Source organism: Dicentrarchus labrax, unplaced genomic scaffold (genome assembly GCF_905237075.1).
Source record: "Dicentrarchus labrax unplaced genomic scaffold, dlabrax2021, whole genome shotgun sequence".
Taxonomy (NCBI): Eukaryota; Metazoa; Chordata; class Actinopteri; family Moronidae; genus Dicentrarchus; species Dicentrarchus labrax.
The window spans coordinates 11,109,215-11,122,458 of NW_026136712.1; the positions used below are offsets into that span (position 1 = coordinate 11,109,215).

At 37.8% G+C, this 13,244-nt stretch overlaps 2 protein-coding genes across 5 annotated transcripts; one reads left to right on the top strand and one right to left on the bottom strand.

The window, feature by feature from the left end:
• The first annotated feature begins 1,650 nt into the window (after nt 1-1,650).
• fgf21 (fibroblast growth factor 21) lies at nt 1,651-4,167 on the top strand. 2 transcript variants are annotated; one of them, XM_051418474.1, is made up of 5 exons: nt 1,651-1,706; nt 2,597-2,625; nt 2,764-2,841; nt 2,991-3,094; nt 3,182-4,167. In XM_051418474.1, the coding sequence occupies exons 1-5, from the start codon at nt 1,651-1,653 to the stop codon at nt 3,470-3,472; spliced, it is 558 nt and encodes a 185-aa protein (XP_051274434.1). In that variant the 3' UTR covers nt 3,473-4,167. The 2 variants fall into 2 exon arrangements, with proteins under 2 accessions (XP_051274434.1, XP_051274433.1); XM_051418473.1 differs by lacking the exon at nt 1,651-1,706 and having other exon boundaries at nt 1,936-2,625.
• Nucleotides 4,168-4,827: 660 nt separating this feature from the next.
• Nucleotides 4,828-11,217, bottom strand: LOC127373742 (potassium voltage-gated channel subfamily A member 7). Of its 3 annotated transcripts, none has more exons than XM_051418470.1 (3): nt 10,920-11,217; nt 9,876-10,604; nt 4,828-7,222 (listed from the first exon to the last, which is right to left on the bottom strand). In XM_051418470.1, the coding sequence occupies exons 2-3, from the start codon at nt 10,560-10,562 to the stop codon at nt 6,317-6,319; spliced, it is 1,593 nt and encodes a 530-aa protein (XP_051274430.1). In that variant the 5' UTR covers nt 10,563-10,604; nt 10,920-11,217; the 3' UTR covers nt 4,828-6,316. The 3 variants fall into 3 exon arrangements, with proteins under 3 accessions (XP_051274430.1, XP_051274432.1, XP_051274429.1); XM_051418472.1 differs by having other exon boundaries at nt 9,876-10,641; XM_051418469.1 differs by having other exon boundaries at nt 9,876-10,645.
• Between the last annotated feature and the right edge of the window lie 2,027 nt (nt 11,218-13,244).

Genomic DNA, 13,244 nt, shown 5'->3' on the forward strand with positions numbered 1-13,244 from the left:
AGTTAAACTCTGTTGTCAGGGGCATAACTAAGACCTGCAAAGTACCAAGAGGAAAGGGGGTTAAGGGAGAGATTATATTCTTGGTTATGCATACTATGAATGCTATGCCTCTATTAAACTACAGTTATTATTGGTCTCCTTTTTGCTAGTTATGGCCCTTTATTATCCAGACCTAATAGCAATGGAATTAGCCATATTATCCTAAGCAAAACATGTACTGCATGTTTCTGCTCAGTCAAGGGTGAATTGATCACCACAAGACTGGAGAGGAGCCAAAACAGGAAGAGGAAACCCCAGTCACAGACAATGATCTGTACATGGACTCAGCCCCAGGACCCGGACACTCATCTTGAAGAGGACAATGGATCAGTAGCCCAGCTCGTGGCTTAAAAATTACTTTTACACCATAATAAAGTGATTATTTGACAGCCTCACTGAAGAGTAGGTTGTCTAATTTTCTCACTGAAAACACTACAAATATCACAATTTTTTAAGGCAGCGGAGGGTTATAGGAAAAGATGCTTATTACATAGATGAGAAGGAGAAGTTGCTTGGTGTGTACAGTGGTGTTGAGGATCAAAAGCTATCTATCAGAGTCACACCTCTTCCCAGGTATGTGGGACAGAGGCAGTTGACCAGAAGTTGTGCTCAGAGCTTCTTAGGGAGAACTTTGACTGAAGACAACATCCAGAGGCTTTCTGCGATGTGGTGGGTGTGGACATATCTTTAAAGATTTACAGTACACATTTGCATTTACTGTGCACTTTAACTATTTCTTCTGATACATTCAGTACATCTGTCAACGCAAAATATAAACACAACGTGGCATCTGGGGTGAACAGTTGTGGGGAAGAGGAGGGGACCAAAGAAGTGAGGTAGGAAGGTAAATGAGGGGAAGGGGAAAGAGGGAAACCATTTGTTGTATGCTTCACTGTTGCCAGTAATTGTGTGTCTTTAAGTGTCTCCTGGTGTATTTGTGTCTGTGTGTCTGCGTTCCATCTCAGACAGATCAAGGGTTGAGGGAAGAAACATAGCACCATCTCCTGGCTGAGTTCCATTCGTATTCCATCACATGGAATTTATTTGTTTTAAAAGCGGAGTTAAAATATTTTAGTTGTCTGTCTGAGCAAAATTCATTATTGAATACAAATATACAGTTTCTTTTCAATTAAACTGCCACAGATGATCCATACATAATAATGTTCTCAAAATGTTAAAATGTTCCTGACGGCATCAGGAATAATTTATTTGATCTTAAGAATAGTAGACTTGGCATTTTAATGAAGCTTTCAGTTATGATTGACAAGTGTAATAAACTATATGAATTTGGATGAACTCACCACTGAAAAAGCATCAGAATAAAACAAGGGGGTAATTTCAAAAAAAAAAAAAAGCAGTTCGGAATGCACTATGTCTCTTAACTCGTGACTTTACAAGCATGACGTAGAGCCTCTCTGGTGACTGCACAGCTGCAGTCACATAAACACTTCTGCTGGTAATTCAGTTTCACCCACTTCCCTCATTCTCTTTCACAAACACACACATCAAAATAAGATAAACACCGTAAAACCCACTTGTTATTGTTTGTTATAATTTATTTAGCAAATGACGCAGAGATATGTTTGTGTTACATCTTCTTGCAGTTGTGAAATGTGTATATTTTTGAAGTGGAAGCCTGAATGGAAAATCACAAGTTACTGTAAGTTGTTCTTCTCCACGTGTGACAAAGCATAATTGTTACAAATACTTTTGTGTCAGTTAAAAAAAATCACAAATGAAATGAAAATGAAAATTAGGTGAAGTTGAACTAAAACTATTAGATAAAACTCAAAAGTAATTAATCATACAATGTTAGATTTAAGTAACTGAAGGGCTATTTTGACTAATACACATCTTGATTATTCAAATCAAACAAACAAAGTGTATTTTATTTAGAAGGTGTTGTTGAAATAAGGTGATAACAAGTCAAAACTATAGCTGGTGCTTATGTGTAAGAAAGAAAATCATTTTTTTATAAATTGCATATACAATACAATATACACACTATTAATGTGATGTCCTTTAAGAATGTTAAATAACTTGCTAATAGAGATTAAATAACAGTAGAAAAGATTAAATCAATATGTACCCATTTTTTCTGTGCTAGTTGGCTCAGATGTATTTTGTCCCAACACGTTGTGGGACTTTTCGGGAAACTCTTACTGTAAACGACACGGAAGAAGCCCATACATAGTGTTTGACCACAGGTCTTCCTCTCAGCATTCAATCACGTTTTAATAGTGCAGAAATGTCTGACTCACACGTTATTCTTACAAACAAGGACCTCCTTCTCCAAAGTCCTTTAAAAGGGCACAAAACTTGCTCCTGTTCAGAATTTGATTGAATAGGACTTGCTGGAGAACTATTTATTTTATTATATTATTAAGCTATTTATTATTATTTAGTCCTTATTTATCTTCCTCATCTTTTCTTTCCAAATGTTTTTGTTTCCACACACCTATTTCTCTTACCTGTCCTCTTTTCTCTTAATCATCCCACTTCCTTTCTCTTTGTCATTTTATCTAACTGACTCCAACCCACTTTTATCCTTTAATAGTCAAGTCAGAGAGGTGCACCTCTACACAGGTATTTACAATATTTTTCATTTCAGTGATTTAGTCATAGATTTAAGGCAAATGTGGGAATTTTGATGAGATGCTGCTGCTCTTAACACCTTAAATTCATCTTCAATCATACTGATTTCTTTCTTTCTTTTTGTCACAGATAATCACAGACGAGGGATGTATCTGCAGATGACCCTGGATGGGAGAGTGTCAGGAAGTGAGGCTCAGACACCTTACAGTGAGTATTACAGTTACATCAGTAACCAACAGCATGTGGGTCCAATTTAAAATATTTTTCTTTCCCACACAATGGATCATTTGAGGCCTAGAAAATAGAGACCAGCAGGAGACCTAGAAGACACATCTATTTATGTTTTGTGTTTCCAGGTGTGCTAGAGCTGAAATCAGTTAAACCAGGCCATATAGTCATCAAGGGACAGTCGTCATCTCTGTTTCTCTGTGTGGGCAGTGGAGGCCATCTGAGGGGGCAGGTACAGTAAGCAAAAAAAACTTTACTATCCTAATGTCTCTGTCCTTCCTGTCCTTCACTGACAGTTTACATCTGTTGTCCCTTTCAGAGGCTCTACACAGAGGCTGACTGCACCTTCAGAGAACTGCTGCTGGCAGATGGATACACCCGTTTCCTTTCCTCGCACCATGGATTTCCTGTGTCTCTGGCATCAAAGCATTCCCAAGATCGCAACACAGTACCCTTCACTCGATTCCTACCACTTAGGAATACCTTGGCAGGGGAGAGTGGGTCTGAACAACCACCAAACAATCAGAGATATTTCAACATGGACTCTGATGATCTTCTTGGAATGGGTCTAAACACTATGGTCAGTCCTCAGTTCTCACTGGACAAGTAAAAAAAAGATGAATTGAACAGATATGTAACTATATGTACCTGGTTGAAATAGATTTTTTTAATGACCAGAAGAGACCTGATTTTGTTAAGTAATGAGCAGCTTGGTCATTTTGGTTCTCAGCATTAATTAATATAACTTATTTATTTATTGTGTGTGTGGTGTATTTCTAATAGTTATTTAAAGAATGAATAATTTTGACTACAGCTCTTGAGGTTTTTTTTTTGTTTAGTTTGAAAGGATGTTTGTGTCTTAGAAAGAAATGGACCATGTTGCAACATCTTTTGGAGTTCTTCCGAATCGAATGTGACTGGAAAGTCCAACAAGCTTGTGTTTGTACTACTCGAGTGTATTTATCAGACTAGAGAGAATGAAAATAAACATGATATAAATAACACTTTTGTTTGTCGTGGTCTTTCATGCAATGATACAGCAGTTTAATGAAACAATTACAGGAAGGAGAATGAGAAGAATGCATTCACAGCTCATGGTGGTGGTGAGTAAAAATGGGTTGATCATGAGTGTCGGGCGTAGAGGAGTCTCAATTAGAGAGGATGCCTTAATTTGTAATCTTGCATTGATTTGTTTTTGGTTTTAGCCTTGCTGTATTTGTTTTATTTATTTTTTTGTTTTAATGTCATTAATCTTTTTTTATTGTTTTTATTATTATTAAAATTTTTAACAAAGCCTTGTAGATTTTATTTTTGGTAACTGAGAGACATAAATGTTTTGTGGTATAACAAAAAATGCAATTGATTGATGTTCACTTTGAGAGAACTTGTAAGTATTTTTGAAAAGTTAAATAAAGTTTTGGAAAAATAAATAAATAAATAAAATTTAAAAAATGGGCTGATCATTGTGAGAGCAGGAGTGTCCTCTAGTGGACAAATGAGTAATGATGAAAACAAGGCCAAGTTCCCTAATCCACTTTGTTTGAGCTCTGGTGATCATTTTCCTGTTGTATCTTTTGGTTGAGCAAACCTAAAATTTCTCAGTTGTTATACAGTATACATATATATATATATTTAACCAGTGGTATTTCCCTTTAATGTGTAAAGCATTCTGGGAATTCTACAGTTCTGCCGTATAAATTGTCTTCATTGTATATTCAGAGTTATTACAGTCATGTGCAGTTAGTTAGAAAGTCTGGGCTACAATTCAACAAAAAATATAATTATATACATATATTTACTGAAAGACAGAAGGTTTTTGTATTTGATGACAAAACAACAAATTGTAAGGCCCTTTGAGGCATATTTGTGATTTTCCATCATAAAGATTGTGTTATCAGTCTGTCTGCTACTACTAATTCCTCTTCATAAAATTGTCCATATACACACAAGCATAAAAACGATCAGTTAGCTTTTGTCATTTATTTTTATTTTTTTCCTGCTTTGTTACAATTTTCCAATTGGTTTAGGGACCAGTTTTCACATATAAAAATTCAAATATTAATAATGTAATTATTTCACACATAGCCCACGTCATACAAAAAAACTGCAATTTGCTTGCAATGTTGTAATGTTCCCTGATATCTTTTGTTTTTTGTCTCAGTACTGCTTCACTGATAATCTACTCTAGTACTTTCTCTAACTGTTAAACTAACATCATTATCACAAACTAAAACACATTATTGGAGCAGTTGACACTTACACACACGTTACATTAGTAGACATACCTTCCATTGGTCACTGTGATGTCGTGGAAAGTCTTATGTGTTCCAGTGAAATTGAGAGCAATGTTATTAGAAGCTACTGCTTATAACAGCTTAGTAGCTGTGGAAAAGGTCAGTCACATCCATACAAAAGTGAAAGACAGATTTGATCTGTTAAACTCCTGTGACTAAATGTTGCTTAGAATTTGCTGTAGCCTAGGCAATGAAGGATTAAGTATAACTGTGTTTCTTTTGTGTTATATAATATCATATCCTAAAACACTGCTATATTTAACAGGCGAATATAATTTATTCAGTGGCACCAACAAAAGTTCAAATCCTTTTTTCTGAATAATTACTCAAGACTACAAGCAACCATACACAACACTGCTTCTTTTAAGAAAATTAATAAAATATAATCTTTATTAAAAACACTGAGTGCATGATTAAGCAGGTAAATACAGAACTTTTTGCCATAGCAATTAAAACTTTCCTCTTTTTCTCAAACACAAATGGGTAACACTGTCATTGTCAGTGTTGTATTACACCATGATAAAGGTCATGTCAGTCGCTTCAGGTCACATAAGCCAAAACTACACAAATGTGAACTTTGTACATTACTTACAGAAGAATGTTGAGAATGTGGGGTTGGTTTACGAGAGATCTCAGTCTATCTGCAATGGCAGCTCTGCTGGTGTTTGGTTGAGTTTTTATGAGACATGACATCTATATTGCCAATAATCTATCTGCTTCCACTTCAAACATTAAGCCACAAAGTGACAGTACTAAGACATCATAGTTTCAAGGCACAGAACAGACATTCAGAAAGTCATTTTCATCTCAAACACAAGCTGACAGCATTAATAAATAACAGCTCATATTATATTTATATGATGACCCTGAGAATATAAAACTTACTGTCTTTTTCTTGCTTTTTAAAAGCTATATTATACAAAACTTGCCTTTCAGAGACATTTGGCTAGTGCTGTAATAAATACCTGTAAATAAACAAGGAAAGGCAATAAAAAGTAGTAGGCATATTAGTGCTATATTTATAGTTTTACTTATCATGATTTTCCAGTTGGCCAGTTCCTTTTTTCTAATTTTTCTCATCAGGACCTGTCAACTCATATTTGTTGTGTTTCATTTTGCTTTTTCCATTATTTTATCATTTTCTTGTACAGTCACCCTCCCTACACTTGAGTAACCAGTGGTTCCCTCAGATACATATTTCCTCCTTTGAATTCTGTGCTCTGTCCTGTACACAGTCCACCCAGCAGAGTCCCATTCAAAGGGCTGCAGATGCCTTCAATAGCATAATAATCTCCCTCTTGATCCCTATCCCCTTCCTCTATCTCCTCCCCCTCTGGCTCCCCGTCATCCCACAGACTCGTCTGGACATGGGTGTACTCTGTCCGATCCTCACATTCTGTCTCCCGATGGTAGAAGTAGCTAAAGTTAGACACTATGACGGGCACTGGTAGGGAGATGGTAAGCACACCGGCAATGGCGCACATTGAGCCCACAAGTTTACCCCACACTGTCTCTGGGGACATGTCACCATAGCCCACGGTGGTCATAGTGACGACTGCCCACCAGAAGGCATGTGGTATACTGATAAAGGCTGTGTTGGCGTGGTCAGCCTCAGCAAAGTAGATGGCGCTGGAGAAGAGGATGACACCAATAAACAAGAAGAAGATAAGCAGGCCCAGTTCACGCATACTGGCCCTCAGTGTCTGACCAAGGATCTGGAGGCCCTTGGAGTGGCGAGACAACTTAAAAATCCTGAACACCCTCACTAACCTGATGACTCTGATGATGGCCAAAGATGTGGCTGGAGAAGCGTCATTGTCCTTAGCCAGCTCTGTTCCCAGAGTGACAAAATAGGGCAAAATGGCACTGAAGTCGATGATGTTCATGACATCCTTGAAGAAGTGCGTCTTGCTGGGTGAGCAAGAAAAGCGCATGAGGAGCTCAAAGGAGAACCAGCATATACATATGGTCTCCACCAGGAAGAAAGGGTCATGGAAGACACTTTGTGGAAGTGGCATGTTTTCAGATACGTTCTTTGCCTGGGCGTGGTACTTGTAAAAATATTCCTGAAAGAAAGGAGACAAGAAAGATATAAAAACGTATTTGTAAAGTAGAACAAAAATATCAACATAACAAGAATGAAAATAGACAATCGTAATTGTAATTTGCTAATTCAATTAATCACAAGTTTGATTAGAAGAATTATACTGCACCACTTTAACGTCTGTATGGTAATTGTTGAGCTAAAACCAAAAGCTGGTTAGCTTAGCTTAGCACGAATACTGGAAGCAGGCTTTTGCCAGCACGTCTAATGGCCTTTGTATACCTGAAAGTCTGAACCAGGATCCAAACCAAGGTTTGAACTTTTGTTACAATGCATAAATACTGAACTGCATCTCCATAGAGTTGCAATTGATTAGTGTCTAGACGGGTGTGTGTGTTGTGAATTCAATTTAATTATTTTCATCCTCTCAGAAAATAATTCAAAAGCATTGGAATAATTTTCCAACTGACTTTTTACAAAGTCGTCAAACTAAACTACTCCTCACCCCATGTGCTACTCCAGCCCATTTCATTGTGTTGTTTTTTCCAGACGATAGCCTGCCAGAACTTTTAGTAATTCATCTGAAGAGAATCTGTGAGAACCATCCAAAACACATATATATATATGTGTGTGTATTTCACACAAGACACAACAACTTTGTGTCGGACCAAGGTTTGACTGTTCGGTCCAGACCGGGGTCTGGGGGAGGTTTCACACCTGTAATTTTGGTCTGGATCAAACTGAAAAGTCCGAAAGTCTAGATCAGACGAGGTAGGTGCAAAAGGACCTTAAAGCTCAGAAATGAATGCGTTATATTGTTTGTTTATTCTGTAAAGTAAATGACACAAACAAAAACAAAAAAACATTTATTGCCAAGAAATAACTTTCAATAAAACTGTTTTTTAAACATAACAGATATAATGTTAATTAGAAAGCTTTGAGCAGAGCCAAGGTAGCCGTTCCCCCTCCTACCAGTCTTTATGCTAAGCTAAGCTAACCGTCTAGCTGCTCCAGCTACATTTACAAAACAGACATGAGAGTACTATCTATCTTCTCATCAACATTTTGGCAACTATTCCTTTAAATGTAGGACCATTCTTCTTTGCTACTAAAACTACTACTATTTTCATGCTATTCTAATAAACTACATAGAAATTCAGTATGTCGTCCACCATCTCCTTGGTTCTCACTTTTGGCAACATCATAAAAGCGTTTGACATCTGTGGCACTACATTTCAATCATAGTTGCACCAATCTCTCTTTCAGTCCACCTGTCTTTCCATCTTCTGTGTCAGTTAGCATTACATTCAAGTACTGGATAGTGGCCGTTTAAAGCATCTTACACTTAACATCAAGTTAAAAGCGTGAAAACGGATGATACGGATATAAAGGGATCAGTTTAGTATGCTGTAATGGGTTGTGTGTAACATATAAAGTTTCAGGGTAGTTTAAATAAACCTAGAGTATTTCTCATGTCTTTCAGTAGCAGGTCAGTGACAGTGTTTATTACTAAAGGTGGACATCTATGTGTTGATCTGCTCCAAGGGCTCTCCTAAGACTAAATATAACCCCGTGAGATCTCCAAAGAGAAACATGAGAGCAACTTGCTGCACAGCTCCTCATCCATCTCCTCCTTCGTCGCTATCCCATCTCCCTGGCCTCTGCAGCAATGTAGCATTGCCAATGCAGTTCAGTGGGTCTGCCGCTGTCTTGGACTCAAGTAAGTTACAGTAGTTTCCTGGCAGCTACCTTGTGCATAGGCAGCTTGGCCTAGCGCAGCAGTCCTGGAGGAATGTGTTAACATGACCCAACGTATGCTTCTCATCCTGTGAGATCTGTTAGTCTCCGGTTCTAAGCCACCGGAAGACTTTGGCTCACCTTTGCCTATGTGCTCGGCCACTTGTGTGACCTTTTATCAACACACCTAACTGTCTACTCACCCTGTCTTTCCTTTCTCTTTTTTTATTTGTATTCCAAGCCCCGACTCTTTACTCCCTGTACCCTTTGGCACTTCCTGAATCCGAGTGTATCAAATTTAACAGCCGACTAAAATAATCACACCATGAGCTTACTTCACTCTCTCTTTCTCTCCCCTCTCTGGTCTGCTTCCAGACATATTGGCAAATAGCTGTCCCCATGTCAGTATTTTTCCTTTTTACACTCTGTAGTAGTCACCAAGTGTGTGTTTACCTAAACACCTGCTTCCCATGATATCGTGTTTCAATTTGACCCAGGAAGTCACACACATCCCATTCATGCCCAGGTGGTTTGATTGGCGTGATACTGAACATAAAACCACGATATAAAAATATAAAAAATAGTGGTAGGGTTACTTTTCAAAAGAGAGTTGTTAAAATGATTACTGACAATGTATTCTCTGCTGTCCAACCCTTTATCTTTGTCCCACCATACCAATACTCAACACAAGCTTGACATTTTTATTTGATTTAATCTGCAGTTTTATTGACATTCCCTGTTTTTTTTTAAACTGTTGATGTTATCCACATGAATGACCCCAAGATAGACATTTTTTTTGTTTAAATGGAAGATACTTACCACCATTCATTCACCTTACCTTCAGGAAATTTGAAAAGCCTAAAAACCTCCTTCCATCCTTAACACCTTTTTATCCAACTTCCAAACAAACAGTGCAACACTTTAACCTCTTTTCCTACCTCTCGTGTCTCTTTCTCATTCCTGAAGTCAGGCAGTGTCTCCAGGCAGAAGATGAGGATGGACACCACAATGACCATAACACTGATGATGGCAATGATACGTGCACCCGATGAGGACTCAGGGTGCTCAAACAGCATCCACAGTCTTTTCTGGATTGCATTGGCTGGCAGCGGGGTCTCCTCCTCTTTTGGAAAACCTTCGTCTTCCTTGAAGCGGTTCATGATCTCCTCTCCCAGTTCATAGAACATCAGCTCATCCATGAAGATGTCCAGGGGTATGTTTGCAGGTCTCCGAAGCCTCCCGCCCGACTGGTAAAAATACAGAATGGCATCAAAGCAGGCGCGATTGCGGTCCAGGAAGAGCTCATTTCGAAGCGGGTCAAAGTATCGTGACCTCCTTCTGGGGTCCCCAAGCAAGGAATCAGGGAATTGGGCTAAGGTGCGAAGCTGAGTTTCATAACGCATCCCAGAGACATTGATGGCCAGTCTTTCACTCAGCGCCCATCCATTTCTCCACAGAGACCCAGAACGCCGGCTCTCTTTCTTCTTCTCTTTGTCATTCTCTTTGATCTCCTTCTCTCCTTTTTCCTCACTGTTGAGCTGGTTCTTCAGCTGCTTATCATTCTCTCCATCGCTATCTTTCCTTCTGCCTCCTCTTTCGTCTTCATGTGGGTCACTGCTGTCCATCCCTGTGTGTATGCCAGGCCAGGAATGCAACAAACCAGTCTCCTGAGAATTTGTAGAACAACTGGCTTAAAAGCAAACCCTGTCTGAAACCAGAGTGATAGTTCCATCAGTGGATTTGGTTTTCAGTCGATAAGCATTATAGGTGGTAATAGAAGAAAATGGCTGATGGTGAGACGCTGAGAAGTGTCTGTTTTGTATAGTTAACATTTTCAACACAGTTAATCACACACAAAAAGTAGCTAAGATGTATTTTAAATGTTACTCAATCATTTTATTTAAAAGGTGAAATGTGATTTAAAAAATACAAACAACAAGCAATGTTAGTACCCAGATAGTGAGGTGAACGCTTTTACTCACTAAGTGTAAAAACAGCTGCTGACAGAAACTAATGGCAGGATGAAAAATCACATTGTTCGTCTCCTGTTGCTCATCAAGTTGTCCGTCTTTCTCTCTGTCATCATGTCCGTCTGTTATATACACAAAGTCCTTGTTTGGCTTGTTTGGTATACCTTCAATCCACTGGCAGTCCAGCTAAATTCACTGACCAGGTCATACATAAACTGTGCTTACAGTTGTTTGCTCAGGGAGCGTCCACGATCTTGTCCTGTCCCTTGCTGCCTCACGTTGTCGGTCTTCAAATTTTTTGGGAATGCTGTCCTGTTGAAATTCAATCTCTGCTAGACCTCTCCAACCCCTCCCTGTCCTTTCCCTCCATTTTAGCTATGAGGCAAGACAACCTTCAACCTCCCTATCAAATGTCACCTCTGCCTGGCACCGCATGGTGTTACCCTCTCTAACAAGCATGGTACTCTGACTGACAGAGGTCTCTCACTGCTCCTCATTAACCTCATTAATCATATTAATAATAATATATATATTATTTTATTATTATTATTATTTAGAATTAGTTTAGTTATTTGCATTTAATGTTGTTTAATTGCTAATTTTGCTATAGTATATATTATATATTTTGCTCAGTTGACAATGTTTTGAACTGTTATGTGGGATTTATACTGGTATGATTTTTGGTCATAAAAAAAATGCCTTTTTCTTGCATTTTTTATATTTCCTAAGACTATAATTTATGTGGACAATAACATGGGTTGTTCATGCATGACATTGCATTAGAAAATTCAAGATGTTTGCATAACTTGCACAGTATGAGACACAAATATGTTGGAAATTACTTCCTTTTTGTTTAGAACTGACTCTGTGTCTGTTTACATGTAAAGTAAGTTGGTAATGAGATTGTCTGTCTGCCATCGTCTAAAAGGCAGTGGCAAACTTATCACCTCATAAACCACAAGCATGCAAAATGAGCATTTAGATCCTGTCGTTGTGTAATTAATTTACCATTCAATTTTCTACCATTTGGCTCATCACATCAAAAAAGCAATTTACATAAAATGTGATTAATCACATCCGTAAATTGCACTATATAAGAATTAATAATAGAACATTATTTACTGTAGAAGGAATAACAAAAAAGTATGTTTTTCAACTCTCTTGAATTATTTGGCCTTCAAACTATATCTAACCCATCTAATAATAATTATAATATATATCATAATATATATAATAATCAATATAGGCTAAATATAATATTTTAAACAGTACCCTCATTTTGAAGCCAGGTACAATCTGAACCAGATGCAGATTCAGTGATTTTTTTTGCCTCCATGTTCTGGTGTATCATCTCCAACAAGCAACCATGTAAAAGTAGCCAATAACCAGGTAAGTCACTGACTTGATTGACAACCTTTTTGTCCAATGGAGCACCACCACTCAACTAACCTGCATGTACTTGTGAAAAAAACTTGCTGTGTTGGCTTGTTTTTTAACTTTTTTTTTACTAGATAGCATTACACTCTAGCTGTCAAGCTTGTGCAAAGTGGCAGAGTTTGATAGTGTTAGTATCTGAGTGTTCTTTGGTTTCATTGTAAACCATCAAACAACAGCATGTCTGTGTCATATGTTTTCAAGGCTACTACAACCTCCTTCAGTCTATGTAAGTACTGATGTTTCAATAAATTTTGATAATAATTTGTGTGTTATTTGTTGAAAGGAAACAGAAAGCCTGTGTGTGTTAGCTACCAACTTTGTCATGTATTCAGTAAAACTGTGTTTTTACAGTTGTAGTATTGTAAGTATAGCCTAGCTGTAATGTTGGCATTGGGTAGCAATTTGTCTTGCTGTGCAGTAAATTGTAATCCAGAGAATGGTTATAAGGCAGTAATGGAAGGTGATGCATAAAATAGTTAGAGTAGTATTTGTATATTAGAAGCTGTTGTCAAGATTTACAAAATAGTATATTTGTGCATCATGGGTATGTAGATTTGTCACAAAGTCAAAAATGATTAGCAGTAATGACATGAATTTATGATTGGATAAATAGGCTCACCTTTTTGTTATTTGCAGCAGAATAATCATTATTTAGCTAATGCAAGTCCTATTTAGCTCTGTCACATTTCCCCCATCTTTTTAAAGATGATGATGCTTCAAGTTTAACTTGTCTGCTTCCACCTCCAAATCCTGATCAGCCCACGCCACTCTCTGAATATGTTGGCTCATCCCCTCACAGCATGCTTCAGCAGGAAAAACAGCAAACTGAACCTTGGAGGACACTAGTGTACTGTGGATCATGTAAACTAAATGTTGGTTTAGTATGTACAGGAACAAAAT

What these genes read in the sequence shown, in the direction of transcription:
- fgf21 (XM_051418473.1), top strand. Translation starts at nt 2,478, where the DNA reads ATGTTTTTGTTTCCACACACCTATTTCTCTTACCTGTCCTCTTTTCTC. An exon ending in TGAGGCTCAGACACCTTACA is followed by an intron (nt 2,842 to 2,990) that starts GTGAGTATTACA and finishes TTGTGTTTCCAG; the next exon opens with GTGTGCTAGAGCTGAAATCA. An exon ending in GAGGCCATCTGAGGGGGCAG is followed by an intron (nt 3,095 to 3,181) that starts GTACAGTAAGCA and finishes TGTCCCTTTCAG; the next exon opens with AGGCTCTACACAGAGGCTGA.
- LOC127373742 (XM_051418470.1), bottom strand. Translation starts at nt 10,562, where the DNA reads ATGGACAGCAGTGACCCACATGAAGACGAAAGAGGAGGCAGAAGGAAA. An exon ending in ATGAGAAAGAGACACGAGAG is followed by an intron (nt 7,223 to 9,875) that starts GTAGGAAAAGAG and finishes CCTTTCTTTCAG; the next exon opens with GAATATTTTTACAAGTACCA.